Raw genomic sequence first — 27,918 nt, 5'->3', positions numbered from 1 at the left:
AAGAGTGCGAGTCTTTAAATATTTAATTTCTGCTTATTTCTTTATAATAAAACATTATAAAGTTTTAAAACAGGCAGATGTTGGGTGTTGGAGCTAATGGTGTCAGAGGCTGAAATTTAGGATGTGGGTTATGGATACAGTAAAAGAGAGAAGAAATAGTTTCGGTTTTAGCAAATATTTAAAATGGGAGGTCTTCAAAGACTCGCTTTCGCTTAAGAATACCCTTCCTTCCTTCTCTGAAGGATGAAAGAATTCATAGTATGTACTTACAACACTAAAGATGTTTTCCATTAAAACCAGGGAAGGCTGGATTTGACATCCTTGATGTCTTAGAGCTTATACAAAAATAACCTGGCATTCTGTTGTCATCTTCCTGAGAAATAGGAATGGAAGAGAATCCTTTTTGGGTCTTTTCATGTTTTGCTGTGACATAAACAGGCACAATCCAATTTGAAGGAAAAAGGAAAATAATATAATTTTAAAAAGATCTTGTTGATGTGAATAATTAGCTGAAGTTCTAGGCTGACAGTGATGAAACATGTCAAGCATCTCTCTTGAAATTTTAAATTCCCTAAATATTGTGTAAGAAATTTAAACGTGGAAATGGAGTTGTTTCCCCTGCGGTAAGCAAAGATCTGAAAGCTACTGTTCTTCTGTCTTCATGTTTGTGGACTTTGTCTGGTGTTTCTGTAAAAAGAAAAAAAAATTTATACCAACTGTCCTAACGCAGATAACTGGAGGAGCAGGGTTTGTGGGTTCTCATCTTACTGACAAACTAATGATGGATGGCCATGAGGTTACAGTTGTGGACAACTTCTTTACGGGCAGGAAAAGAAATGTGGAGCACTGGATTGGTCATGAGAACTTCGAACTGATAAATCACGATGTCGTTGAGCCCCTGTACATTGAAGGTAAGTAGTCTATGCTTTGGTATCTGCACTTTGTTATGCTTTACCCTCTAAGTATGTTTGTAAAGAAATCCAATTTATGCACAGACATGTGGATTGATCCATCCAGTACCTGTATGCTCTGTTTATTATTAGCTTGATTTCCGTGACCATCACAGGGTGAGAGGTTCTGAGTGCTTTTGTCTTTGAAACAATTCTTTCTTTGTGGTTAGTCAGATAGGAGGAAGGAAATCTTAAGAACTTTGTAATGTGACAATGATTTTGTGGGAACACGGAGGTGATGATAGGTTCCATCTGTCTCCATCCAATGTCTCACGTCCCTGTGTGCACACTCACTCACTCTGTGGCCTAGATGCGTAATGGGCTGAGAATCTCAATTCAGCGTGCAGTTGCACCAGCCTGCATACCTCCTGCAACTCTGTATGGTCAGCTGAGAGAAAAATAAGGTGTTTGAGAGGGCAGGTCAGCTCACTTTTCTTAGCTGGCTTATTTTTCTTCTATGGAAAACAATGCTCCTATTTGAGGTACAGGCATTCTACAGCAGCCTGTAGAATAGGAAGACAACAGTACTGAATTCTCCCAGTTTTCAGAAAAAGAAAGATAAACCATCCCGATTGGAAAAAGTAGAAACAACTCAACATCTAATCTACCATAAGCCTCAGAATTTTATGCTGAATTGCAAGACAGCATTAATAAAGACATATTTACAAGATACATATATATTTATATATAGGCTTCTGAAATAAATCAGCATGTACTGGATCAATGAAAATGTTATTCCGGTCACACTGGAGTTGTGGTGGTTTTGCCTCATTCCTTTAGAACTTTGTAGAAATGTAGTTGTTTCATTTTTAAAAGGAAAAATAAATCTCAGGCTGTATTTTTTTTCCTTCTTGATGTATTCTAATGGATTGAATTTTAAAAGAAAAGATCTCTAGCAATTTTATCTCTTGCGATATTGCTCGTGATGAATCTTGTCAGTACCACTGAAACAGTTCTGCAGACACGTGCTCCTCCTCTGTTCTGACAGTGCGTTGGTTCTGTTACTTTACTTCAAACTTCTGCTTCCACTGATGGTGTAATGGGACTAGGATCTGAGTAATTGGTTCTCTGTTCGCTGCAGGTGCTGGTAGCTTATACCTCAGCCAGTTCTGTCTGTCAGTTTTCCTAATCTTTTCCCTGAAATACCTTCTTTCTAACTGATTGTATTTGGGGCCTCTTCAGAGAACTACCAGTTTTGCTAATGCTGTTGTCCAATTACTGGGCAGTAATGAATAGGAATTTCAAGATGCTTATGCTAAGTCTTCCATGCTCTATGTAATTAAGACACCAACTGCCCATTTCATGCTGATTATAAATTACACTGTGAGATTCAGTGGGCAGTTTACTGAGTTTATTCTCATCCTACAACGGTATAAATTAAAGATGGCATGGTTAAATAGAGACATAAAATTAACTTTGATATTCTGATATAGGGACATGATAAAATTTTATTTTGGTTTTAAAAACAGTGGTGAGTTTATAGTCCAGCATAGGAAAGAGGCTAGAAGGACAGGCTTAAAGAAAAAAAGATGAAACAATGAGGATGGTTATTTTAACAGATTCACGAGTGTCCTCCCCCCCCCCCCCCTTTTGGCATATGGATCATTACATCTTTTCTTAGTTGCAGTTAGAACTAACTTTTAGAATCTTTTTACTTGTGAATAGGACTTTGAATAAATGGGGTCATGACAAAAAGAGGTTTAAAAAATAGGTTTTATCTGAAGAATTCAGATTTATTTGCTCTCATGTTTGAACAAGGTCATATCAGAATATTTAGCACTTAAATTTCAGAGAGGGTAATTAGTGGTTTATTTAGTAAGAAACCTCGTTTCTCATCTAGACAGAAGAATGTGTGCGCTTTCGTTATTGAAAGTGAATTTAGTCTCAAGATGCATATCTTTCACTAAATTTCTTGATGCATTTTTTAGCTTCACAGTGATGCTATGCACGGTCTGTCCTGTTTAAATCTTTCTTTGATTCATGACATGTGGTGGCAAACTGCATTCTTGGATCTAGATCTGATTGGCCCGAGACAGTGGTAAATCACCTAAACACATGCATTTTGTTTCTTGATCCTATTATAACTATAGTGCTGAGTGACTTCCTCTTCCTCCAGTAGGATTTCCTTTAGTTTAGCATTTGGGGAAGATGATGTTGGTAGAAAATTCACAAGAACACATAGCTTTCACTGAGGCGTTTTTCAAGAAGAAAAACAAGGTCTCTGATTTCTTTAATTGAGTGAAAGGAATTTTAGGAATCTTGGAAGGCAGCAAATAGTCAAAAAAGTCTGAAAATAAAATTTGCACAACTTCTTATAACATTTGCGTAAAGCTTGTTTTATCATACTTGAGCCCTGTGTTCTTAAAGTACCTGGTATTTTTAAAGATATTTGTGTTTTAGCCTAACCTTCATGTTGACTTCTAGTACACTAATAAATGAGTTTTTTTGTTCTGAAAAGACAATTTTTTTCCCTAAATGGTGGTCTATAAAGAAAAGGGTCTCTTAAGACTCTTTTCTGAATTTTGTGGTGAAAAGTATAGAGCATCCGTCTTTGTATGCTTATTTTCTACCTCTCATTCTTTACATTCTTTAAGATTAGAAATCCAAAAGATGTTTACTTGAGAGAGCTGCTGCGAACATTGCTGTAAACTTTAGCATACAGACCCACAGGTACTACTCAGAAAACACATGGGTATAGATGCCTGCACCAGTGTCACCGTGGTCTACACACTCTGTGGTAATAGAATTGCATTAAAAACCACCAAATGAAATTTTAGACTAAATGTATGTAGGAGAGAAAAAGTGCACTTCATTAGTTTACATGGTCACTGAGGATTAGTGCTGTCTTTGTTTATACCCAAATTTGTTAGTTATGACCACATGAGAGAGTTGACTGTGTGCCTGTGGGGATCTGTCCCGTTCTGTCCCATTTTGTTCTATTTAATATTATTCGTAATTTCACTCAGCGGCCAAGTCTGTACTTCTATGCTAAAATGTCAGTTTACTTGCGTACTAAACTTATGCAAAAAAAAAAAAAAATGCAGATTTCAAGGTGAAGCCGTAAGATGGCAGTCATACCACAAGGTGGACTCTTAAAAGCAATTAATGCTTCTCAGTCTTAAGCTTGAGGGCTGCTTATCAACTGCCATTGCAACATGCACCTTCTTGTCCACGATAGCTACAGCAGTTGAATAACTCTGCCAGAAAACTTCAGGTAGGTATGCACAGCCCATATCCTACCACTCCTGCCTTTTCTTCCTGCTTCTTTAGCAACCTTTATAAAAGATTGTTTGTAAGGCTTCCAAAGTGATGTATGCACATTCCCTTTTCCTTTTGCCATCTCTTGGATTTGAAAGATGTATCCTCCTCAGCTGGACAATGGGCTAGACATAGAATAGGGAAAATGTGATTTTGAATATACACAACTTCTTATAATAAATGTGACCACAAAGAAACTATTGAAATGGATGGTGTGAAATACTTAGACCTTGTAGTGCTTTATAAGTAGTAAATCGTTGTCAAAGACTTGAAAGGACTCTGTAATGCAGTGCTTATGTTTACAATTTTTTGAGAGTGAATACTGTTACAATAATAATAGAGTAGTTGAAATGAATCAGCGGTCCCTTAATGTTTGGGAAGCATTTCCCTCTTCTTTGGAATCAAGGAATAGTATGCAAAAAATAGCTGTTGCAGTCCCTTTGGCCTCATACATCTGTATGTTAGAGACACACTTCGTGTTTGGGGTGTTTTGGTTGTTTTTTACCACCCTCTTCATGAACCTGAAACGAAAACAGGCCTGAAGATGCCACAGGAGTTCTAGTGCTTTATCAAAATGACTCAGTTGAACTGATTTCATTCTGCTTATCACAGATGCATGGTGTATTTTGAGTGCCTCATCGTTACATCGAGCAAATAATAAAGCTCAGAAAGACTCTCTTCCCTAGAAAAGATGTTCACTGTAGTCCTCAAGGATTATGTTTTTAGTCATAAGTTTCATTTAGAGATTTTTTTTTCTTTCTCTAGGTATATCACACTTGCCACTGTTTTTGAACCATAGGAGCACAGTTGCAGAGTACAAATTTTGTTGATGGCCTCCAACACTTCACTGCTTTAAACATGGAGCTTTCAGTAAAATATCAGTAGGACATTGCTAAAATTGCAATCTGTGTCAGCTGAATGCAAATTAGGCAATTTCTTTTTGCTAAGGGTAATGAATAATTCCATTCTGACATTCAAAGATAGACTCTTTAAAACACATGTGAATGCGCTGCCTATATTATGTAATATGAATAAAATGAGAAGAACAGTGTTTGCATGTGTTAGGTAAGGAGGAACTACTTTATCACTTGTTTTCTGAGGTAAGTTGTAAGAATTGATATGATCAGTTACATAAAGCTAGTCTGTTCTGTTCTTTATTTCTTGATTCCAGCAGTCCAGTTTCTGGCAAGACAGTTCTTAAATGTCAACTCTGTTTTCAGTAACTGTTGTGAATACAAAGGTGGTTTGGGTTTTATGTTGGGCTCTTGCAACTTTCACTGAAGAGGTTTCCAAATGATGAGATAAGAATACATTTTGCAGTCTGAGAAGTGTTAAAGGTGAGCACATGGCATACATAGTGGTAAGGAGATTGGCATTTAGAGTTTTCAGAATCTATGAAGTCATTATTAACATGCACATACATGTATAAAATAACATTATTTACAAAACTGTAATAGATCATTGGCTTGACTGGGACTAGCTGCTTTTATTCTTAAGGGCTTTGCTGGTTTTGTGGGTCTGAGTTGACTCTTTTTAAATACAGCTTTTAATTTATTATGTGAGTGCCTTCAGTATGTTGCTCTTTTGGACAGCTGTTTTTGTAGAATTTTGAGACATTAATGTCCATTTAACTGATCCAGAATTTCATAAGCTGTTTTTATAAAAAAGATCATTGCTGCTTTTGAGTACCTCCATCCCTGATCTTCATGCCCCTCGTCTTCATTCTGTATGCCAAATACTTGCTTGACTCAACTTGATGGCTTTTAACTTGTGCACTTAGGGTACAGTCATGGCAAGGGAGAAGGCAGCATATGCCACTTGATGTCGTTTGTCCAGAGCCAGGTGCAGTGGTGCCCAGGTCTGTGGTGAGGCTCTCGAAACCCCCAGGAAAAACAATATGACAAACCTTTAGAAAGTTGCAGTTTGCCTGAAGTTATCAGTAGAATAGATCGGAGAGTGAATCATTCTGGGATATCACAGAGCAGTGTTTAGTAAAATATTACTGTTTTGGCTTCTGGAAGGCTGCTCTTTCACAGGAAGAGGGGTTGTAAGCTGGTTTCTTTTTTTGCGGGGGGGAGTATTTTGGGAGGCAGTGTTGCTTTTAGTCATAAAGAAAACTTTTTTTTTGTTGTTTGTTTGATTGTCTTTAATCTTCAGGTAGATGCAGAATGTTTCTGGTCAGTACAAAGACCACAGTGGTAGAGAGGAGGATGAATGACAGCCTGCCACAGCCAGTACTTAATACTCTGCAGTAAAAACATAAAGTTGGCACAGATTTAATATCCTGGGCTAAGATAGAGTGCCATAGGATCATTTTCTGCTTCATGCTTGTACAGTAAATACATGGCTCTAACCAGCTCTGTCAGCTTTGTTTTTAACATTCAGAAAATAATACTGTAGAAGCTGATTATGAATTTGTATTTCAAGTCATTTATTTCCATAAATAGTTCAGTGCAGTAGAAATGGCTAGCTTCACTGTGTCAGCTGCCCTGGTCTGACCAACAGTAAGGGAACTGGTGTAGCTGTTCTTTACAAGAAAGCCCCATCTGTGTAAGCTGTAACAGGTTGCTTGTACACTCCTGATCAAAGCTTTCCTGCTTAATAATTATTTGCTAGCTGGTGATGGATGCAGGTACTTACTGGACGTAGTGACCTCCTCAGTCTGTTGTGGTCCTATAACACATGCTGAAGTTAGAATTTGAAGATGAAGGTCATTCCTAGCTTTATCTTAGGAAAGGTGCTATATACTACCCTTAATATTCATTTTGGAAGCACCCAGCATGCACACACTGATACATCTGGAAAATAAAGATAGGTGATGCCAAGAAGGGTGGTTTTACTGCAACATGTTGCAAATGTGAGTGGTTATGTTAGTCTTACTCTTTTAGCATTAAGGAAAACTCAAGACTGAACAGGATTTAGGTATTAGATTCTGTATCTACTAAATGATAGTGTCCTTTAAGCTTTTTCAGATTAAAAAATGGACACAACTGAAATTCATTTTAGTTGTTGATCTCTAAAGATTATCTCCAAAACTTTATTGATGCTGATTATAGATTTATTTATTCAAAGATGGAATTGCAAATAACAGGTAACTAAAAGGTTAGAGATTTTGTTGCATCTCATCACATGACCTTGTCTTTTTCACAGTGTAATTGGTGGCTTGGTTATTAATGCCAGCTTCTAGCTCTGCTTTTTGAAATTGATTTGTTTTTTTGCTTTTTTCAGCGTAAGCTGTAACTTGCAAAATTTACTTTTTTTTTTGTTAAATGATCACTTATGAGTGGCAACTTAATGTTTTCCCACAGTAGGTGTTATACAGATTCTCCATTCTAATCTGTAAAAAAAACTAAATCGACACAAATACAAACATAAAAACTCAAGCTTTGTCTCAGTTTGACTAAAGACTTTGGTTAGAATAGTGCATTTTCTGTACACAAGATAAACTTATGCTTTGTTGTGGTCCTGTTCAGCTGACACACTTGCAACTAAGTCATTTCTATTTGCAGTGTCTGGCTCTGCTTGAGAAAAATCTGTGTGTAGAAGTTTTAAACTTGCCTTTAGATTTTTGGTGCCAAAAAGTAACTTGCCTTTAGGTTTTTGGTGTCAAACTAACTAGAACATAGTAAACATATTTGCTTAAATTTAAAACTTTCCTGGATAACATTTCTTTATTTTATGACCAATCTCACTTCCCCTGCTTGGTAAGATTCTTGTTGTCATGTTCACAGTGGCTTACAGAGTTCTAGCCCCCAATATGAGTCAGCAGTAAAATTCTGGAAGTTTATGTGCTTTTTTTCTTCTGTTATGGTCCCTATTTATATACTTAAGGCTTTGCATGTCCCTGCACACAGTCGATTTCCAATTTGCACTATGGCTTAATTGCAAAGTCAGCTCAAGGCTTCTTAGCAGGCACAATTAAACGTTGTGAAATCTTTTTTCTTCACTTCATAAAAAGGGAAGAGGAGTGGAGGCCAGCTGCAAGATGCATTTGTATTGTATCTTCCTGTAGATGCTCCTCGCAGTCACCCCAAACTGTTAGTCTTCTGAAAAGCAGTAGCTAGGCTAGCTTTCCACAATTCTGGCTTGCATAGAGTTTAAGTTGCATGCTGGCTTAAATAGCTTCCTATTTTGTCTATGTCAAAGCATATACGTAGCTTGGCTGACAACCTCCTGTGGCTTTTTTTGTCTTGGATGTCTGGCTTTCCTGATGAAATTCTGAGGGAAAAGTACAGAGTTTGATTGACTCTTCTGCACTATGTGTTCTTCAGACCTGTCAGTTTAAAAAAAAAAAAAAAAAAAAAAAAAAAAAAAAAGAGAGAGAGAAAGAAAGTGGAACTAGAAATGATTGTACTTCTCTCGAGATCCTGAGCTTGATAGCACCATTAAGTGACCCATTTGGGTAGAAGCTTGCCTTTCCACCTTCTTGAAAGGTCCAGCACTCTTTAAATGTTTTGGAAAACAAGCAATGTTTTGAGCTGGTCTAAAGCTAGATACTCTAAAGACTTTTTTCTGGGCAAGGGAGAAAGGTCCTGGCTGGCTCCCTGCTGGTTTGATCTAGATGGCCATGTGCCACTTGGCAAATGCCCCATCTTCCTTCCATCTGCTAGTTCTGCTTTTGCTAGAGCCTTTTCTTAGAGAAGAGGTCTGTTTTTGCCATTGTGTGTAGGGGAAGAAGCATGTTGAGGCAAGCTGTGGAGATAGCCACATTGTGGGCAAGTAAAGCCCTTTTTTCTTCTGTTTTTCCTCCCAGCTTCTGTGCTCTAAAGCAATTGAGAGCTGGGAAACAAAGGGAGGAAGAAGGACCAGAGGAAAGGGAGTGCTTTCTCTTTTTTTTCATCCTGTGTGTTACACTTACCTTTGCATCAGAAATGAGATTTGAAAATGATAAGGAATCTTTGGGGTTTGGGGGGTGGTTGCACTTGTTTCTAGCTAGTAATTACCTGTCCATTTGGATAATTACAGGCTTAATTGCATCTTCATGAGATAAGAAAGACAGCTTTCGGCCCTGTTCATCTGCATTGCCATATGCTATTATAGGAACTGTTCCTATAGGAGCTGCTGTGTGTCAGAAAATTATAGCAGGTCTTGAGAAAGGGATGAGGGGAGGCAGGGAAGTGTTTGCTTCTCCTTTGACAGAATGGGTTCAGGCAGTAAGTGTTCTGATGGACTTAAATACTTTTGAAATGACACTTTCTCTCTGCAAAAACTCCACCGAAGCCTATCGAAAAGCAATTTTAGAAAGGGCTGGGAGAGAGCAGGTATAAAGAAACAGCCAAAGACCAAGGTCCGAGCCCACCTCTGGGGTGGCCGCAGGTGTCTTTAGCTGTCGCTTGCTGTTTCATTCCTCTGAGCCACCTTGCTTGAAGCAGTGTGTATGCTGCCCATGAGCAGCAGTAAATGCATTCCCTGAGCATTTCTTTGGTCAACTTTCAATCTACCTGTTTTGTTTGGTATCATGACAGCACTGTGCTGCGATGAAAGGATGCTTTCATGCAAAGACATATCTTGAAATTTTCATAAGTTTCATTTATATTCATGGAATAATGTGGCAGACAGAATGCTGACACAACTGAGTTCTTTGGGAGTGTTGGCAGTACTTTGAATCAAGGCTGAACTGGGAGCTTGCTTCCTGCAGCACTCACTGTCTCAGACCCTCTTTGGATATTGTTTTAGTTAAGTTAATACAGGTTGCATACTGTGAAAAGCTCTCTGATACTGCACTGGATTTGATACTGCATGGAAATGCTTAATTTATGTTGACATGATAGCAAATAGCAGAGCAATCTGCTCCATCACATCACATTTTTCTGCATTTTTTATGCAAGAACAGGTCCTCACCAGTGTGAAACATCTGCTTAAATTTCATCCCTCTAGCTCTCTGGGCTGTTTTGAAATCTTGTAGGCTGCTGGTCCTTTCTGCTATAGAGACCTATTTGAAAACCAAAGAAATCATGGCAATATGTAAGAACTGGATATGTTTTGTGGCACCTGCTTGAGAATACAAACTATCAAATGTCATTACTCTGTCAAGATGGTAAGGCTTATGGGTGATGGAGTCATGTAGATCATCTTAAAGCTGACTGTGTGTTTATGCTGACAGTTAATTCTTCTGCCTGATAAAATTTGACTTGAAATAATTTCTCTGTATGTTGGTGACTGTTGATATTTTGAATTTAAGTAGTGAATAACATTTAAACCTGAAAATGTAAACCTTCTTACCTGGCCCTTTTCTATCACGGAAACATTCATTATTTTTCAGGATTTCTTGTGTTGTGTTAGAGCAATTTTTCCCCCTTCTTTAATATTTGGGGTGGCTGATAGAGATTTAGTCATGTAGCTTTGGTACTGTAGTTGGACCTGCGGACACTTTCTGCTGATGTGGAAATGAGAGATAATCCCAATTGTGACTGGTCTTTGCACTCAGCCAGTGTGGAGAAAAGGGGAATGAATGTGGGTCAGCCTGTCATTGTGTAAAAAGTTGTTGCTGGAGGTCACAGTCATGTATTTATCTGCAAAAGGCTGTCAGTATTGGGAAGCAGAGAAAGATTGGGTGAAACAGAAGACATGAAGGATGAATCAGGTAAAAGTAGAGGAGATGAAAGGAGGATGTTTTCAGCTATTTAGCTGTGTAGTCATAGTCTTGTAGGTATCATGGGAGGCATGAAATTAAGGTGGATATGTTAATAACTCAGTGTCACAAATCATATGAAGATGTAGTGTGGGGTGAAGTTTAACTGGTCTTTTGAACTTGACATGCCTCCTACAGATGAGCCACTGCAGTCAGAGGAAGTGTGAACATACCCAGTGGATTTAAAAATATCAGTCAATCCAGAGAAATGTGAATATATGTGCAAACACACTTCACAAAGATTTGGAGAGAAGGTAGATTAAATACCACACATTGCGAACTTTGCCATTTTTTTTTTTATTTTGCTACAGAACATGATTGTCTTAAAGGGGGTATGGTGTTTTAATATGAAAGATGCACTTGTGTTTTGGATGCTTTTATCTACTTTAAAATTTTTGGTTGCTTAAAGAATTGTTGAAAAGTAGTAAATGCATCTGACATGGATAAAACAAGCTACATATGTACAGTCACACTAACCGTTCTGTCTTGATGTTAGGGAGAGGTAAGGATGTGTGCTTGCTTTGTCAAATGAAACTGGGAAATCAGGGAATAGGAGAAGTCTTTAACAGAAAACATATTACTCTAACATTTCAGTGTTGTCTCAGCTAGTTGAGAGCAGGTGGAAACTTAATATTTGATTATTTTTCCTATTAGTTGTACCTTATATGCAGCCTGTGCTGTAAGCAAGTGTAATTAGATTTAAATGGGAAAAAGGAAAATTTGGAAAGATTTGGGCCTTTTATTTGAAAATCAAGGATGCTTCTATCACATTTTTGGCAGAATGTTTAGTGTAAAAATGGAGAACAAAGTTCATTATTTCACAGATACTGTGAAAGTTGAACCCAACAGAGGGCTGCTGATAATCAATTTGTTGTCCAAGAATGGCATTATGTTTTGTATTGGTGTCATTTCCTATTACTTGTTAATTATAAAACACCTGGGAAGATACTTAAAAATATTTATTGTTTTGAGTGTATCACCAAACAAGTAGTGTTCTGTTCCAGGGCAAGACAGCATTTTAGCACGCCTTGCACAACACTGTCTTCTATCAGAATAACAGCTAGCTTTGACTTTTCCAAGTTCCTTAGGATTTCAGTGCCAGCTCTTCTTAAAAATGCAAATTTTCCTTTTGCAGCATAAAAAAGGAATGATTTTTCCCTTTTTTCCATCCTTTCACCCTGATTCTAATTTTCACATAATGTTTTGATTCCTTCTTTTGGATGACATTGGTGGAGGATTTGTTCTTTTTCTTTCTTCAGTATAGCTTGCTGTGTCTCAATTGATCACATTTTGTTTAGTTTTTTGGGAGGTTGGCTTATCCATGTCTCTCGTTTAAGTTGTACTGACTAACTATGGTGATATTACATACAAGACAGAAAGACATATTTCTAGGAGTTGTAAGAAAGGCTTAAGGGTTGAAGTTTGTTAAAATTCTGACACTACTTGTAAGAATATGTCCAGTTTTTGTTATTTTATTGATTTCTATTATAGTTTTTTAAAAAAGCTTTTTCCATGTAGTAGCTCAAATCCTTGCATTCTTGTCTCATGCAGTGAAATTAGCAACCCTGTTATGCTGAAGCTGGTTAGGGTTAGGCTAGGATTGGCCTATGACTTTGACTGTTACTGGTATTAACAAGTATCTTGGGGCTCTTTCAGGTTTCATGTTTAAGACTTGATTGTGATGTGCTGCACAGCTTGCTGAGGGTTTTTTAAGTTCCTTAAATTTACTGGGGCGAGCTGTTCTCACTGAAGTTCTGAAGTGAAGATACCAACTTGCCTATTAGAAAACCAAAGTTGAGCGAAGTCATGCTTGTTTCTTTGTATCAGATTCTATTTAGGAAATCTATACATGTCTTCCTTGATAGAAATGCTTGACAATTGAATGAACAGAGAGCAAAGCAGGATTCATATAGCTTAAGATAACAGCAAATGAAAGTAGAAAAAGGGAGAGAGAAAGATGTCCTGATTGATGATATGCCTGGCCTTTGAATTTAAAATCTGGTACAGCCTTGACTATCTCTTCTCTGTCTGCTCTCTTGTACTAGAATGGTTGTTAAATTAAGACTGCTAGTTTCTGATCGTCTATACTCATGACACATGATGTACCCATTTAACTTTGTTACACCAGGCTCTACTTTGCTGTTACATGAAATATGTATTTTCTATAGATGTTTTGAATCTTTGGGCGTGCCTATGCTGTGATGACAAAAATGCAGCAAGGTAAACTAGTTAAGAATGGAGGCCTCATGCTACCTGTGCAGTGGGTTCAGGTTAGCGTACTTTAAGTTAGCTTAGGCATCAGTATACCTTTATCGATTGTAGGGTGCTGTTCTAGTTTGTTCATGAAATGCATTTCATAACTCAGAGGGGGAAAAAATCTTTATATTGAGGATTGCATTTTTTGAAGAAAGCTGAAATGCTGTGTTATCCAAAGTACAATATAGAACACCAGTGGAACAAAGGCAATAGACAGTGGAACAAGGACAAAAGTTAAATGCCTGTATCTGGGCATGTCCTCAAGACATACCTATTGAAATATAAATGTTATACCAGTGCCATTGATACTTCACTGACAAGTGGCTTACAAATAAAAATGTACTATTTATTTTTCTGAAAGGTTCCTCCTCGTCTGGGAAAATTTATCTGCCTTTTTTCTTGGGATTCTACTTGAGAAAAGTACTCTGAAGGCTGGTAGTCACTTAACAGACATGAGGGGAATAAAATATTGCGTGTCCTTCTGCAGCTTCTAGCATGGGCTCTGAAGTACTCATAAGTAAAATTTTTGCAAGTGGAAAAATCTCAGCACCCCAAATCTCAACAATGTCTCAACAATGTTGTTATACATTAAACTTTAGTTTTTGTTTTACTGCAAATTAAGATTTGCCGTTGGTTACAATAGGTTTTCATATATGTCATCTCTAGGTAGGAGTATAGTAAGTGCTGGGTTCCAGTATTAGGACAGGCAAAAATAAATACTTGTTTCTTGACTCTCTGAGGCTTTCTCATTTAACGTGAGAATACACATGTGTGTGTTTAATTTACACAGGAAAATAATGGTGCTTTTTTTCTTCCCCCCCCCCCCCCCCCCAACTCTGTAGTGGACCAGATCTATCATCTAGCATCTCCTGCTTCTCCTCCAAACTACATGTATAATCCTATAAAAACATTAAAAACCAACACTATTGGGACATTAAACATGCTGGGTGAGTTGAAGTCTTTTTTCTTCTTCTTTAACGTTGTTAGGCCTAATATCACCTAGACAGAGTTTGGCAGGGAGGGCAGCCGAGTCGTGTGTGTGTGTGTGTGTGTGTGTGTGTGTGTGTGAAAATATAAATAGATAGATAAAAGATTCTTTAAGAAAAATAGCGTTTTTTCCCTCTTTGAAGATTTAACATTAACAGCAAGATTGAACATTAACAACACTACTCCCTCTTGTGCACGTCTTGGCTAGCAAATGCTGCAAGGACATTTAATGTCTAGCTTCATAGTAGATAATTACGAGGCAAAATTCTTAGCTTTGGCTTTTGGCTTTGGTTTTGATGCTGTTGAGGAATGGGCCTGTAAAGAGAGCCTTTACTACTTTTTATTCACACCTTTAATCTATTTGACATGTGCTGCAACTTGAACTGGGCATCTGTAACCACAGAAGTTGTTATGAGGCAAAAAACCTTTTGGATCTTCCTGCTTCTGAGTTTCTCATATAAGATATATGCTTTTGGGTACAATTCAAAGAATTAAGTGATTTAGAAGTTACTATGCTACCAGACAGTTGCACAGCCTAGAAAAGAGTTTTGTTTGCTTGGATATGCTAACTTTAAAGTCACAAAGTTACTGGAATGCAGTGCAGAGTAATCCCAAGTGCTGGGTAGATTATCCAGGCTGTTTAAAAGGGGCAATAATTATAAATGAGGAAAAATATTAGGTTTTGTCTTGTAATAAGTTATTCTGTATCTTCTCTCTCTCTTTTTTCTTTTCTTTTTTTTTTTTTTTTTTAAGTAGTCATCTTTCTGATTTTGGTGATCATGACATTGTGTGTTGCTTCAAGATCCTGATTCTGTAACAGGAATGTTTTATGCTTGCTTGGTCTTTATTTAGAGCATAACATATTAAGTTCTGGATATTGGTTCAGTGTAACTTCTAGTCCCAGAAGCAAACACATCACACACGGTGTGTGCCGTTCTACTGCTTGAAACTGGGAGCAACAAATGTGATTTGCAGCTAGATTTAACTAGTGGGGTAAAATGAGTTCCCTTTAAAAGCATGTTTAACCATGATCAGAGTAAAGCAGCAAACACAGCTGAAAGATTCTTTCACTTGATCAAATTATGTTCTTTTTCACCTTATTTTCCAAAATCTAGGGTTAGCGAAACGTGTTGGAGCACGGCTGCTACTGGCCTCTACATCGGAGGTATATGGAGGTAAGAAAGTTAAAAGCATTGTTAGAACTCTTGAGGTATTACTAACCGAAGGGTGTTTACAAACCCTCTGATGGATGATAGTGTGAAGATGATATATTTTCATCACTGTCTTACCTTGATTTCTTCATCAAGTCTACTTCTCACAGTTTAAAATGTGGACACTAGTACTTGCTTGAAGTCTTTTGTCAGAGCGGTGGAAACAGGCTCTGACCGTTGTCTGTAATGTTCCTACATCTTGCTTTATAACTTTTTCGTAAAGGCTTTTGGGGGAATTTTGAATGTTGAACTCTGATTTGAATCAAGAATGAAGTATTATGGTTACAGTGAATAATCTTTCAGTGAGTGGTGTTGAAATGTAATATTTTTTAAATACATAGGCCAGAGAGTTGTTCAACTACATAACAGTAGTGATCTACTGAAAGATTCATTACATAGTCACCTTTTCTGTTGATCATTTAAGATCATTTAAGTTTTGTTTTTCTCCACAGATCCTGAAGTTCACCCTCAAAATGAGGATTACTGGGGCCATGTGAATCCAATAGGCCCCAGAGCCTGCTATGATGAAGGAAAGCGGGTTGCAGAGACCATGTGCTATGCGTACATGAAGCAGGTATTAAAGTTGTATCAGAGTGATTTTTCTGTAACTGTGAAGGCCAAATATACAGCAAAACTGGAGTGTTACATGTATTTGGGAATATAAGAGAGAAAGAACATCTTGAATAGGAGCGTTTATACTGTAATTGCAAAATCTGTTTTCTTTAATGGGGAAGTTTTATTGCTCCCATCTGTTGTGATATTTCAGTTGAGTAGCATTCTCCAAGAAAATGTGCTTTAATCATCTCATTAGACTTGTTATGTCTTTCAGTATCATAAATAGTTTTTAGATGAATTAAACTGAAATGACCTTACTAATTTGGGAGCCAGATAAGAGTTGCTTAAAGTTGGTCTTGTGCTTAAGTGCTTTGCTGAATTGGGCCATTACTGATAAAAGTGGAATGTTTAATGAATGTTTAATGAATGTACTTGAAATCCAAATATATGGGTAAAAGTGAAGAAGTTCTTTAATGAGTATTCATATAAGAGCAGACTACTTTAAATCACTTCAGAATGTCTTCAAATTATTTAAGTATAAATATAGCCTTTAGTGAAAGATATGAATACTCACTTGTAGACTTTTTTTTTCCAGACAAATACATTAATGTGAGGATAAAAATGCATTTTGAAAATATATTTATGAAATGATGCATGCCATCGTCCCTGGATTTGATAATCAACAAGGAGAAACTTATCGTTAATTAACTCAGCATTGACTTTTTACCTGCGTGTGAATCTTTTCTTATTTAATTGCTGCTCAGTCTGGGGGACTATTCTACTGGAAAATGTGACACATTAAAGAAAACCATATCACCATTTCTCGGATTTCACCCTTGTATATTAAGGCTGCAAACACCATCAAATGTAGTATATTCTACAGAGTTTTAAACCTTTAAATGATAAAATATTAAATACTTTTTAAAACCTTGAAAACAAAAGTAAATATAATTGGTAAGAATTTGGGGGGAGGTATTTTAACACAGTGGATGTAGTAATTTTAATCTATCTCTACTGTGAGATAGAGAAGAAAAATCTCAACATTCATATCTCCTTTGCTCTGCTTTAAATCATTGAAGGTATAATATGGTGATACTACTGAACAAGAGTTCAGGCTGTTGTAGCATAGCATTCCTCCTAGGTTTGGAAATTTGTTCGCTGTTAAGTATTACAGTTTTTATGAGAAATCCTTGTGCTGTAGAGCGTTGAATTTTCTGTGAGTCTGTGGTGCACACCGCACTGTCCTTTTAGGGGAAGATTGTAGGTCATTTTGGAAATTGTAGGCTGTGTCTTAAGGCCCTGGGACGAGTCATAATACTATCCCATAAGTCTTAGGCAGGATTTACAAAAAATAGTAAAGGCTTGTAAAATGGAACTTTGGGGCACACATGCATTGAATAAAAACTTGTGATGTAAACGAACTCTGCCTAAGGACAGCCCTGTGAGATCCTTCCTGTGCTTTATTACAGACCAGTGAAGTCTGCCCAAGCTTGTCCTGCATCCTTATATATTCTGAAACACTGTCGAGTTTTTTCACAGTTCGGATGTTATACTGTTATAAGGGGAGGAAACATTAGCTTTTGCTAGTGTTGCTAGCTAGTATCTGACTTCTACTCTGAAAATGGATGTTGTGCTTTAAGAGCACTTTTTGACAGGAGTGACCTAGCCCAAAAGAACTGAATGTGCAGGATTTCAGACTCAAATATTTCCAGAATCTTCTAAACTTCAGTAAAAAGAAGAAACAAGCAAACTTATTTCTGGGGTTTTTTGGTGATTTCTTCCAAAGTTTTCCATCATCATGCACATTCTTAGATATCTTAGATAACTAGTCATACTTTCAAAAACATAAAATAGAAATATACTTCCAAATTATGCTTCCAGATGGGCTGTTTAGAGTCAGAACAATTCTTGATTATATTCAGAGCTGATTCTGTGTACACAGTTGTTGCAGTTTCTCAATAGTGTCCTGACTAAGACCTTTTCAGTGCTCTCCCTTCTGCTGGCAAGGTTGCTCTTTCACTATTTTGACCCTATGAATTAAACATTGCTTGACTTTGGTCTCCTGTTTGCAACAGCCTTCCTTTGACAAGCCCAGCAGGCTTGTCATCAGCAGTACTTTCTCTTCAAGGAGTCCAGGGGCAGTAGTAGCATTTTCTTAAAAGGAGAGGCGAATTGCTGGGTTATATGGAATATTTGCTGGAGAATTGCAAGGTTCACAATTTCAAAGCATATATACAAGCCCATCTCATCTTGTGTGAAGCACCTGACTGTGTGATTTGAGAGTGTATTTGCTAAAAGCTTTTGGGAGCAGCTCTCCCTCCTTAAATTAGTGTGGGAATATTGGTCAGCTGTGCTGCTCAGTGCTTCTGTCAGTCACATACAATTGAGTAGAATAAGTCTAGGTGGGGTTACCCTCCCTGCTGCTTGAACTCTTCTGAAGTCAGCGGGAGCTCTAGTTCCTTGCTCTGTTCATTTGACAACTAAGCTGCATTCCCTGTTTTAGACTTCAGTACCCTTTTCGTGATCTCTTGCTCAGTGCTTACTAGCACTCCCTCCTGGAAAGCCTTTTGCAGTTCACTGTATTGCCCCAGCAAGGTGCAAGGCTTAGCTTTGAAATGCTTTGTTTATTGCTAAAAACAACAGCTTATCTATCTGTATGCTTTTTTCAATCTGCACTTCTGTCTTTGCCACTATTCTGCCTATCCTTCTTAGTCCTTCCTGTGCTTTTTTTTGTGCAGATTTCATCTGTGGTGTGTACTTGCAAATGTGATATGGTTGCCCAGCTAGTAATTTTGCTTCTCCACAAAAGTAACTTAACGTTCTAGTTTACCAGATAAGGTGAAACTAGAATTTTCCAAAATGAGCGGCAAAATGAGCAGCTCTGAACAGCAAATAAGATCTTGTGGACACATAGGTGGAAAAAAAGTGCCCGTGGTGAGGGTGGAGGTTCAGCACATAGTATTGCGTTGTCATTTTGTGCTTTGTTTGGAAATTGCCATACCATGTGCATTTAGCTTTTTTCAAAAAATGTGATTGAAATGATGGAGCTACCTGGGAGTCTCTATGTACATTCCAGCTCTGTGGCTTAGTTTAAATACTAGTCAGAATCTGACACTACCTTCATGGCAGGAATCTGGTATGTTTGCTTAGGCATGTTGTAAGTGGAAACGCACACCTTTTTAAATGCTTAGTGTATTAAAGGTGTTCTGTGAACTAGATTTAATTTCTCCTCTTTCACCATTTATCTGTTAAGAAATTCCCCACACCTGAAGCAACACTTCAGATCACCGTGGAATGCTGCAGGGAAACTTTAATCTCCTTCCATTTATTTATTTTCAAATAGGTGTGACTTTTTCATACCAACTTCATGTGGCTTTGCAAGCTTAAGTGGTAGCAAGTGGACTTAGTTGTACATGATATGATGTGATAGTTTCCAGATTGCCTTTTTAAGCATACAGAAGTGAATTGACAAATACTAAGTGTTACCATCTTTAAGTAGACATGAGTTACACTTTTCCTTATAGAATATTTCAAGATCAGGACTGAAAAGACTCCTTGTGCCAGAAAACTTACTAGCTAACAGAAAAAAAGAGAGAAGGGCATGTTAGAGGTGAAGTTTATTGCGTTCATGTGAGAGGATAACACATACAAACCAATGTCGAAAGCTGTTAAATTTGAAAGTACAATGCAATTGCAACCCTAGGGTAATTTTTTGTTTTATATTATGAGTTGCGCTTTTTTCTCTAATCTTTAATTCACAGATTGGTTTCAATAATCATAAAAAGCCTTGATGCAAACTGTAGGGATAATGAAAACTGATTGAATTACAACTGCAAAGGTATTGAATAGTGAATAGCCAGGTAGTTATTAAGTAATTAGATAGAAAATACATAGTTATGTTGGAATAAAGCAGCTTGCTCCGAAATGTCTCCTGGGAGTTTATCCTGCATTCTCTAGTTATTGCTAGCTGTTTCCTCCGCTTGATAGTCAATATAGATTTATTTAAGCATTCAGCAATTTTATTTTGGTATTGTCGTATGAAGTTTGCTAGCAGATTGCTTAAGACGATGCAGACTTCATTCTCTTTGTGGAAGAATGGAACTGAAGTACTTGTGCTTCTGACAGCATAGGAGGAGAAAAAGAGAAAGCATTGTGTCTCGTCAGGGCAGTAGTCAAAAGCTCAGAGAACAGTCCTTTAGTGCCAGAGATGACGATTACTGCTGAGTACGTATCAGGCCAAAACTGAGTAGGAATGTTAAAATATCATGGATCTCTTTAGCTTTTTAGAAGCCATGCAAAAGTTTCACATCCAGGATTAGCAGGTCTGAGGTGAAGACTGGAAAGGAGAGTCTAAAATGCTAACATATTCTCACTGCTGACTGCGAGAGGGCATTGACAGCCCTTAAGCTGCAGGTGTCATCACCACAGGTAGCGTTCAGTGTTACCTGAGTAGTTGTATGCCAGGTCAATGAAATTCAGAAAGAAAAGAGAATTGGACACAATTCCTTTCCTCTGCGAAGTTTGAAAGGTCAGACACTCACAGTTGTATCAATATTCTCAATAAATGCAGTGGTTTCATTGAAAAGATCAAGCACTGTTTGTTAGTCATGTTTTTATCTTTTTAATGAACTGGCTTCACTTTGCTGAGAGAGCAGGTGATGCTAGTTTCAACAGTAGTAACTGCATGGCTCACAAATAGGCTTTTTTACTTTGGAAAAGAGAAATGTCAGATAAAAATCACAACTTCCCCATAGTTCAGTAAAGCCAAGTCCTGCAAACTGCAATAGTTTGGCATTCAGATACCACCAAACTTTTGAAACTGGTTGGTTCTAGTTTCTCTCATGCGGTCCTGCCATACTTCTCTGTCAGGCTGTTGTTTTCTAAAACCTCCCAGTATTTCTGCTCCATACTGTTGGATTCATGGATTTACACATTTTCTGATGAACTGTCAGAGCTGTCTGTAATTTTATTTGCTGTGTAGGAGCTTTACACCTGAACCACGGTATCATTGTGTTTGGCACTGTAAAATGTGGGAGTGGAATATTGTCTTCCAAAGTTAAGTGTAGTCAATATCCAGTTAGAGGGAGTGAGCTGAAAGGAAGGGGGAGAAGCAGAACCTTGTAGTATCTAAGGCAATATCATAAAAATGCAACCTATCATTTCGTGTCATTAGTAGTAGGAATCTTTCTGTAAAGTGGAGGATTTCTTTACTAGATTATCTAACTTGGGTTGATATACCTACCTTTTTGGACCTTCCTACTGCAAACACGGCAAGTATACAGTAGGACAAAAACATATTCTGACAAATCGTTTTGTTTCTACATGCTTTATGGTGTTAACAATTGCAAAAGAACTTTGTACTGTAGACCGGGATAGAAGATTGTCTTACAGTGAGATTATCAAAGCCATGGATTAAACAAATACAGCAGTTTCCCAAAAAAGGCTTGAATGCTTCCTATAATCTTTGCTCTGGGTATTTTTTGGTTTCCCTACTGTTCTGTAAGAAGTCCATTTTCTGACTTTTCCCTCGAGTAATCATCAGAGAACTCAGTTCTTTGTTCTTGATATTGCTGCACTTTTTGGCAAGTTGAATTCAGAAGTCGGGAAGACTCTAAGCTTCCCCTCCCCACCCCCCAGTAAATTTAGCCAGTATTTGAATAACAACATATACATAGTAGCATTTGTCTTCTGATTCAAACAGTATATTGTTTTGACACTTTCTCAATTTGGTCAGCATCTTATCTTTATCTATAAGATGGCTGCTATGGCTCTAAAACCATTGTCAGGGCATTGTCTTATGTCCGTAGCTGCTCTTGTTGCACTAATTCATGAGTATTACTCTCTGCAGGACTCTCCATCACACTGAAGTCTAAAATTAAATTGTTCAGACTCTGAATAGTTGTTTGTCTGCGTGTATTCCGGGCCCTTATTGGAAACTGTGTTAAAGTTCTCATTTTGCCCACAAATCTGGGAGATTAATTGACTTTGCTGTTGGGGTTTCTGGGGAGGAGTTGGTCGTAGTTAACAGGATGTCGATGTTCAAATAACCGAGCATGGGAGTGTACCCATCAGTATTTGTAGGCAGTTAATGCAAAAAAGAGTAGAGAATTACTGAACATGCACAAAGGATCACCGGGAGGTTTTGCTGAAGTGAAAAGGGAACACTTAGGTCACATGTTAAGTTCCTGACAATGAAATATATTCATTTGTGGAAGAGTTTCTTAAGAGAAGATAGATCCTAGTTTTACAGGCACGTGTGAAAATTCAGCTGCATACTGCTTGTTTCCAACCAGTACAGGAAAGCAAGGCTGCTGCTGCAGCCTGTGCGGTACCAGAGTCACTTTTTGGTCAGGATAGTTTAATTAGTTATTTTTATCTTGGGGCCCTAGCTTGCAAGGGCCGTATTTTCAGTGCTTGTTATTAATGAATGTATCTGGAAAGTCCCTGTGAAGTACAGTCTCTCCTTGGAGGAGTTAATGTCCTTTTAGGACAGAGTGCTAGGGAAAAAAAAAGAACAGGAAACTGTATCAGAGTATATTCTGTGATACAGTGGCAACATTGGTAATGGTTTCAGGATGTGATGCTGGAAGCATACATTTGACATGTTACGCTACAATGCTTTTTTAACTAACTGCAAATGAAGAGCATGTTCGTGATTGCTGCATTTCTCAGGGGCAGGAACTTAGGCTCTACCCACAATAACACAGCAGTGTAAAGATGATGTGAGGTTATTTTGTGGCAGCACTGGGTGGTGTTGCTTGGTGATTCCTGTTTGTCACCAGTAGTTAACATCTAAAATGTTAGAGTGCTGCTCCTTTCATCATCCCATCTGTGAGTGCTAATAGCACTGCTTTCACAAAACTCCTTTGAGGATTGATTTGTTTATGAATCACTTGGAGACCCAAGAGAGAAAATCAAGTTTTCCTGAAAGTTTCTCTTCTGCTTGAAGCTACATTTATTTCCAAGAAAACTGTTTCTAGGATCTCTCCTGAATGAAGTGTGTGTGTGAGCTGCGCCCTTCAGCCACAGACGTACCACTAATACACTTCCTGTACGCACACCCCTGCCTTCCTGGGAAATGGCAAAAAATAATCTAATTGATCTGGTCTGTCTATATCTAGATAAGCCCCAGATGGAAGTTGTTGCTGGAAGGGCACTATTGAAAATGTTAAAGTTCTTGATAAAGGAAAATGCATGTGCTAAAATCATCAGCAGTGCTAGTGCTGATTTAGAATTTGCATTACAAATAGTGAGAATTTGTGTAAAACATCATGCTGTATGCACTGTATTTTGCAGTAGGGTTGATGAGAGGTTAGAATTTTTCATGGTAAGAAAACAATGCATTTTTAAATCTGTAAGAGAGATTCTTAAGGAACCTTGTGACGGAGAGGTTAATTTGCACTTTTAGGAAGAAAGAGATTCTTAATAAAGAAGTAACATTTCTTTCTCTTTGCCCACAGGAAGGGGTTGAAGTGAGAGTTGCCAGAATATTTAATACCTTTGGTCCTCGAATGCACATGAATGATGGTAGAGTTGTCAGTAATTTTATCCTGCAAGCTCTCCAGGGAGAACCTCTAACTGTAAGTAATGACCTCTTAGTGATGTGATTAGTCCATTTCCTATATAACCTATACTCCCATGCTGTGAAAGAGGCTGGATTTTAGAAAACACTGAGGTTTTCCACCTCCAAAAATCTAATCTCACAGTTTATCAAGCTGAAGTGTACAGAATTATATATGCGAGGATGCACTCTGTCAGTGCTACTGCTCTCCCTTTCCCAGAGAGAAATAAGGCTACTGGTTGTAATGTGAGTAAGTGTTTTCAGTCATGCTGAACTTAAATTTCTGTCACAGCTCTTCCATGGGAACAAGTCATGGCAAGATCCACAGCAAGCAAGCAATGTGTTTTGGTACTTCTTCCTGTTGAGGAACTTTTTTCTCTCAACTCTTTTGGGAAGTTAGCCATCTAAATGGCTTTTTGTAGGATTGCAGAGCAGCCAAAATTTTTGATGTGTAAAATAACATTAAAGGCCCTCAGGCTACATCATGTATTAGTAAATAAAGTGGGCCAGGATCAGTTTTTGTGACTGTAGACAAACTAATGTGGCAAAGCCCTCATCTATACAACTAAATTTTCCTGCCTCCGAACAAGTCGCCACATCCAGACTGTCTGTTGTGAATGGTCCTTGGCTCTTGCTAATGCTTAAACAATGTCACAACATTGTCTGGGAGAGCAAGAGCTGGAACGGGCCAAAACAGTGCCAGAGACGCTGCTGATAATTCAACAATACAGACCTGGCCTATGTCCTGCTTCTGTTTAGTTTACTATTGTAAAATAAAGGGCACGTGCAATAAAAGTGAGAGGAGACATCCTAAAACAGGGAGAACAGTTTGTAAGTTGAGATCTGCTGTGCGCCCCTGAAAACATTTACAGTTTGCTTGATATACTACAGAAATTTCATATAAATTCATTAATACTGCCTAGATTTGCAGAGCGAAGTAATCACTGAAAGGTTTATGAGCTCTTATTCTGAAAGACAATTATAAATGTTGCTAAGTGCCTCCACAGCCAGCTGTTTTGAGATTGAGATAGCATTCTTTCTACTGGTGACTGTAAATCCAGAGTTCAGCTAGGACTTCCTGTAGGAAGGGAAGACAATCCAGCAAGGGAAGAGAATAAAATTTTTGTAGCAGTTCCTGCTACTGTGATTTTTGCAGAACAAAACCTGAAACTGGAGAGGGTATTTAAGATTCTATACCAAAGAGTCTATACGATGGCAATGAGTCATGCCCTGGCAAGAAAAGGCTTGGTGTCATGTAATAGATCTCACCTATTTTAACTTTTTTTAATACATAATATGCCAAAATATGGCTGCCCCTGGCAGAATTCTTGTAGCAGACACTACCCTGCTGGTTGGGTGAAATCTGAAATTGAAATTTGAGAAAGTTCAAATTGTGTGTATTCTGCAAAGTGATATACATCATCTGCCTTAAGTACACTGATTATTTTTGAAAGTTTAGTCTTCTCTAGAAATCAGCCTTTGCTTACTTGCGTACTGCTTATCAGTGATTGCTATCTTAGGCAATTTTCTATTTTTCAGTGTTACCAGTGTTGGGTCTTGGCTACTCTATTATTCCTAACCATTGTTAAATTGCTGATTTTGCCTTGTGTTTATTTCATAGTAACAAGTCCGTTGTAATCTTAATGCTCTTTTCACAACATCTCCTGAAGATTCACTTTTTCCCCAGAGTTTTAGTTTTTTCTGCAAAGTACTACCACTGTTCAAATGTGGCTGTGAAAGAGTATGGCTGTGATTTTCTGATGCTGATGATGACTTAGTGGCCAATGTTGACTGGATGCATGATGTGATTAGTGTCAGATAAGTTGTCATTAAGACTGCAGGTCTCTGTGGCTCAGTGTTAGGTAGCTGGCAAAAACAGTGAGCCCAGCTTGCCTAATCAGTGCTGATCAGTCTTTTCAGCACTGAATAGGCTAATTGCATGACCACTTGTGTTTAGTCCAGGTGCTGGGGAAAGAAGTCTGCCACTTAAAGCTTGTATGCCCTACCTATTCAGAAATAAGCACTTGCCTACCTAATTTCTCAGGAATTCTGCTGCTTCTGTGCTGGAGCAGTGATATTAAGCAGTTCAGAGGGAGGAGGAGGAACGGGAATCATCATTTGCTAATAACAATCAAAAGTAAACTCTTAATTTTTTCTTTGGCTAGCATTTCACATTTTATACTACTGTATGCTTGTGTGAAAAGACAGTACCATGGTTTTCCTGTGGGAAAATTTGCATTGAAATATGATCTGAAGTGGTTTGGGACTGTTGGATGCACTTCAGTAAACTGATTTCCTCCTCCTTCCTTAGATCATAGCAAGTTTGAAGTGAATTATTTGTATTATAATGATAATCCATTTCTTGTCTATACATTGGCAGAACTACTGTAGTTTATTTGCAAAGAAGTGTTCTTCAGGCAGCAAATGTACCTAAGACTTGGGGTGTCTACTAATTAGCAAGCTTTGGGGACGAAGGACCTGTCAGCATGGGTGGCTGGAAGGACCTATGGGGTCATTTTTTTAAGACTTAACTATGTTCCAAACGTTGTTCCTTCTGTCCCCAAAGCAAATAGTTGTGGAAAACACAAAGCTTTGGCATGGATACACTCTTCAAATGTGAATGTTGGGCTGGTCTCTAAGCAACCAGGGTAGTTGTTTGCCCAAAGACTGCTTCGTTCTTTCCGTCTGTTTGATGATGCCCTACACTTGGGACTGATGGGCAGCACTTTGGGGTTGTGGGATGGAAGGAATCTACCCTATGCCAGCCCTTTCTTGACATGACATTGCACTGCTGCAGGCAGTCGGTTACATTTTGTAGCAGATTGCCCAAATCTATTGCATTAGCTTAAAACAGAACAAGCACACAGTGGACCATCAACCCCGCTTTCAAAACACCCAAAAAAGCTTTTGAATTCCTGCAGAAGGAGTTTCATCTTCTTACTGCTTGGGCTTCTCCCAAAAGCTGCAGGGTGAGGCTGGATCTGTTTGCTGCAGGGCACTAAGCAAATACAAGGAGGCAAGAAGATGGTTCTTCTTGCTTTGAGACTTTTGTTCCTTGTAGGACTTGCTTGTATCAAAATATGAGTGTAACTGTGTACTGGTTTATTGGTGGCATCCTGGGAGCATTAAAGTCTGAGCCTCTAAATGGTGTTTAGAAAGCTTATCTAGCCTTCAGAAGGTACTTTGTCTTCCCTGTTTGTTGCCCTAGTGTATGTACAGAGCTATTCCAGTATTTGGTGTTGAAAATGTGAGTGTGTTGGGGTTTTTTCCCCTCATTCATGCCTAGTTTCTCAAGCTTTATTGAAAATAGCCATGTATCTTTTATAAGTAGAACCGAGTGAGAACAATCACTGGAACTTCTGTGAAGCCTTACTAAATATGAAGACGTTATCTAGTTTTAAAGTATGCAATCCTTGGGATATTTCAGAGTGTCAGTAAGATAAGTCTGGAGTCGGGGTGGGGGAGGAAATATTGAAGGCTTTGCTTTGTTCATGTTGTTAACCTAACTGCCATGCCATCCAGACCTTATCAAGAATGTAGCAGAGGATAAAATGCTTTAAACATTTTGCCCAACATCACTGTTTCCTTAGGAAGTAACTATCTGACATTACTGGATATGAGAAAAGAACTGAGGGTGAAATTGTCTCACTCCCCCCAAAATATTTTACTGTTGTATTACTAGAGAGTTTGGCTGACAAGAATACCTAGTATTGACCTTTTTAGAAATCAAATGTATTCAGTCTCTTTTGGTTCAAAGTAGTTGTTCAAATGGAGTAAATTAATCTTGGAAAGTGAAAACAAACTCATTAATTATTCTCATTTAAGAAATCATAGCCTATGCAGATGTGGTCATTGTTGCTTTTTATTGTTGTAAAGGTTATATTAAGGCAAACTGGAGAGGAGGAGTGTTAGAAACCACAGTATATTCTCTAGCCATTTCCTGCATTTAAGAAATATAGCCCAAAGGATGACTTTTTCAGGAATCATGCACACAGGTAACTTTGTTCTGCAAACCTTATCCCACAAGGTAATCGGGGGCAAGTGGGAAGCTCTGTACTTGCTTATATAAAATCTGCTTCCTATTTGCTCTGAGACCCTAGTGACAGTCTGCTGGCCTCTCGTGGTGCATTTCCCTTTGGAAAAGTATTTCTAATGTAGCAAGCTAGTGGTGAGATGTATGTGTCCTCACTTAAGCTAGAGTGTTTTCTCCATTTAAATATACCTAATGATAGCTTTCAGATTTTAAATACTTATATTCCAGGGATTTCAATGCTGCCCCCAGCAAAGCTTTGAAATAACTCAAACTCATAATTATGTTTTCATGTCTGTTTTAGACTTAAACAATTTGGTTGCTCCGAAGTGTCAGTACATAATCTGAGGGAAAACTTGCTTTTTCCCCAGCTGGGTTTCTAAACAAATCTGTACAGGTGATTTTGGGAGTCATGTCCACTAGAAATTCTGCCACCTCTCCTTTCCACAGATACTAATATTTAGAGAGTCACTTTTTTG

At 38.0% G+C, this 27,918-nt stretch overlaps 1 protein-coding gene across 2 annotated transcripts in view; it reads left to right on the top strand.

The window, feature by feature from the left end:
* UXS1 (UDP-glucuronate decarboxylase 1) overlaps window positions 1–27,918 on the top strand; it is a 63,233-nt gene that overhangs the window by 25,736 nt on the left and 9,579 nt on the right. Inside the window, exons 6-10 of one of the 2 annotated variants that reach the window (XM_026103196.2) lie at window positions 731–911; window positions 13,938–14,042; window positions 15,198–15,257; window positions 15,746–15,867; window positions 23,309–23,428. In XM_026103196.2, the coding sequence (XP_025958981.1) occupies window positions 731–911; window positions 13,938–14,042; window positions 15,198–15,257; window positions 15,746–15,867; window positions 23,309–23,428 (588 nt within the window). The remainder of the gene's footprint in view (window positions 1–730; window positions 912–13,937; window positions 14,043–15,197; window positions 15,258–15,745; window positions 15,868–23,308; window positions 23,429–27,918) is intronic. The other variant, XM_064503049.1, reaches the window with a different exon arrangement.

This window comes from Dromaius novaehollandiae, chromosome 1, assembly GCF_036370855.1.
Source record: "Dromaius novaehollandiae isolate bDroNov1 chromosome 1, bDroNov1.hap1, whole genome shotgun sequence".
NCBI classification, from domain to species: Eukaryota; Metazoa; Chordata; class Aves; order Casuariiformes; family Dromaiidae; genus Dromaius; species Dromaius novaehollandiae.
Note: the sequence above shows the minus strand (reverse complement) of the source record. Positions and strands in the feature narration are given on the sequence as shown.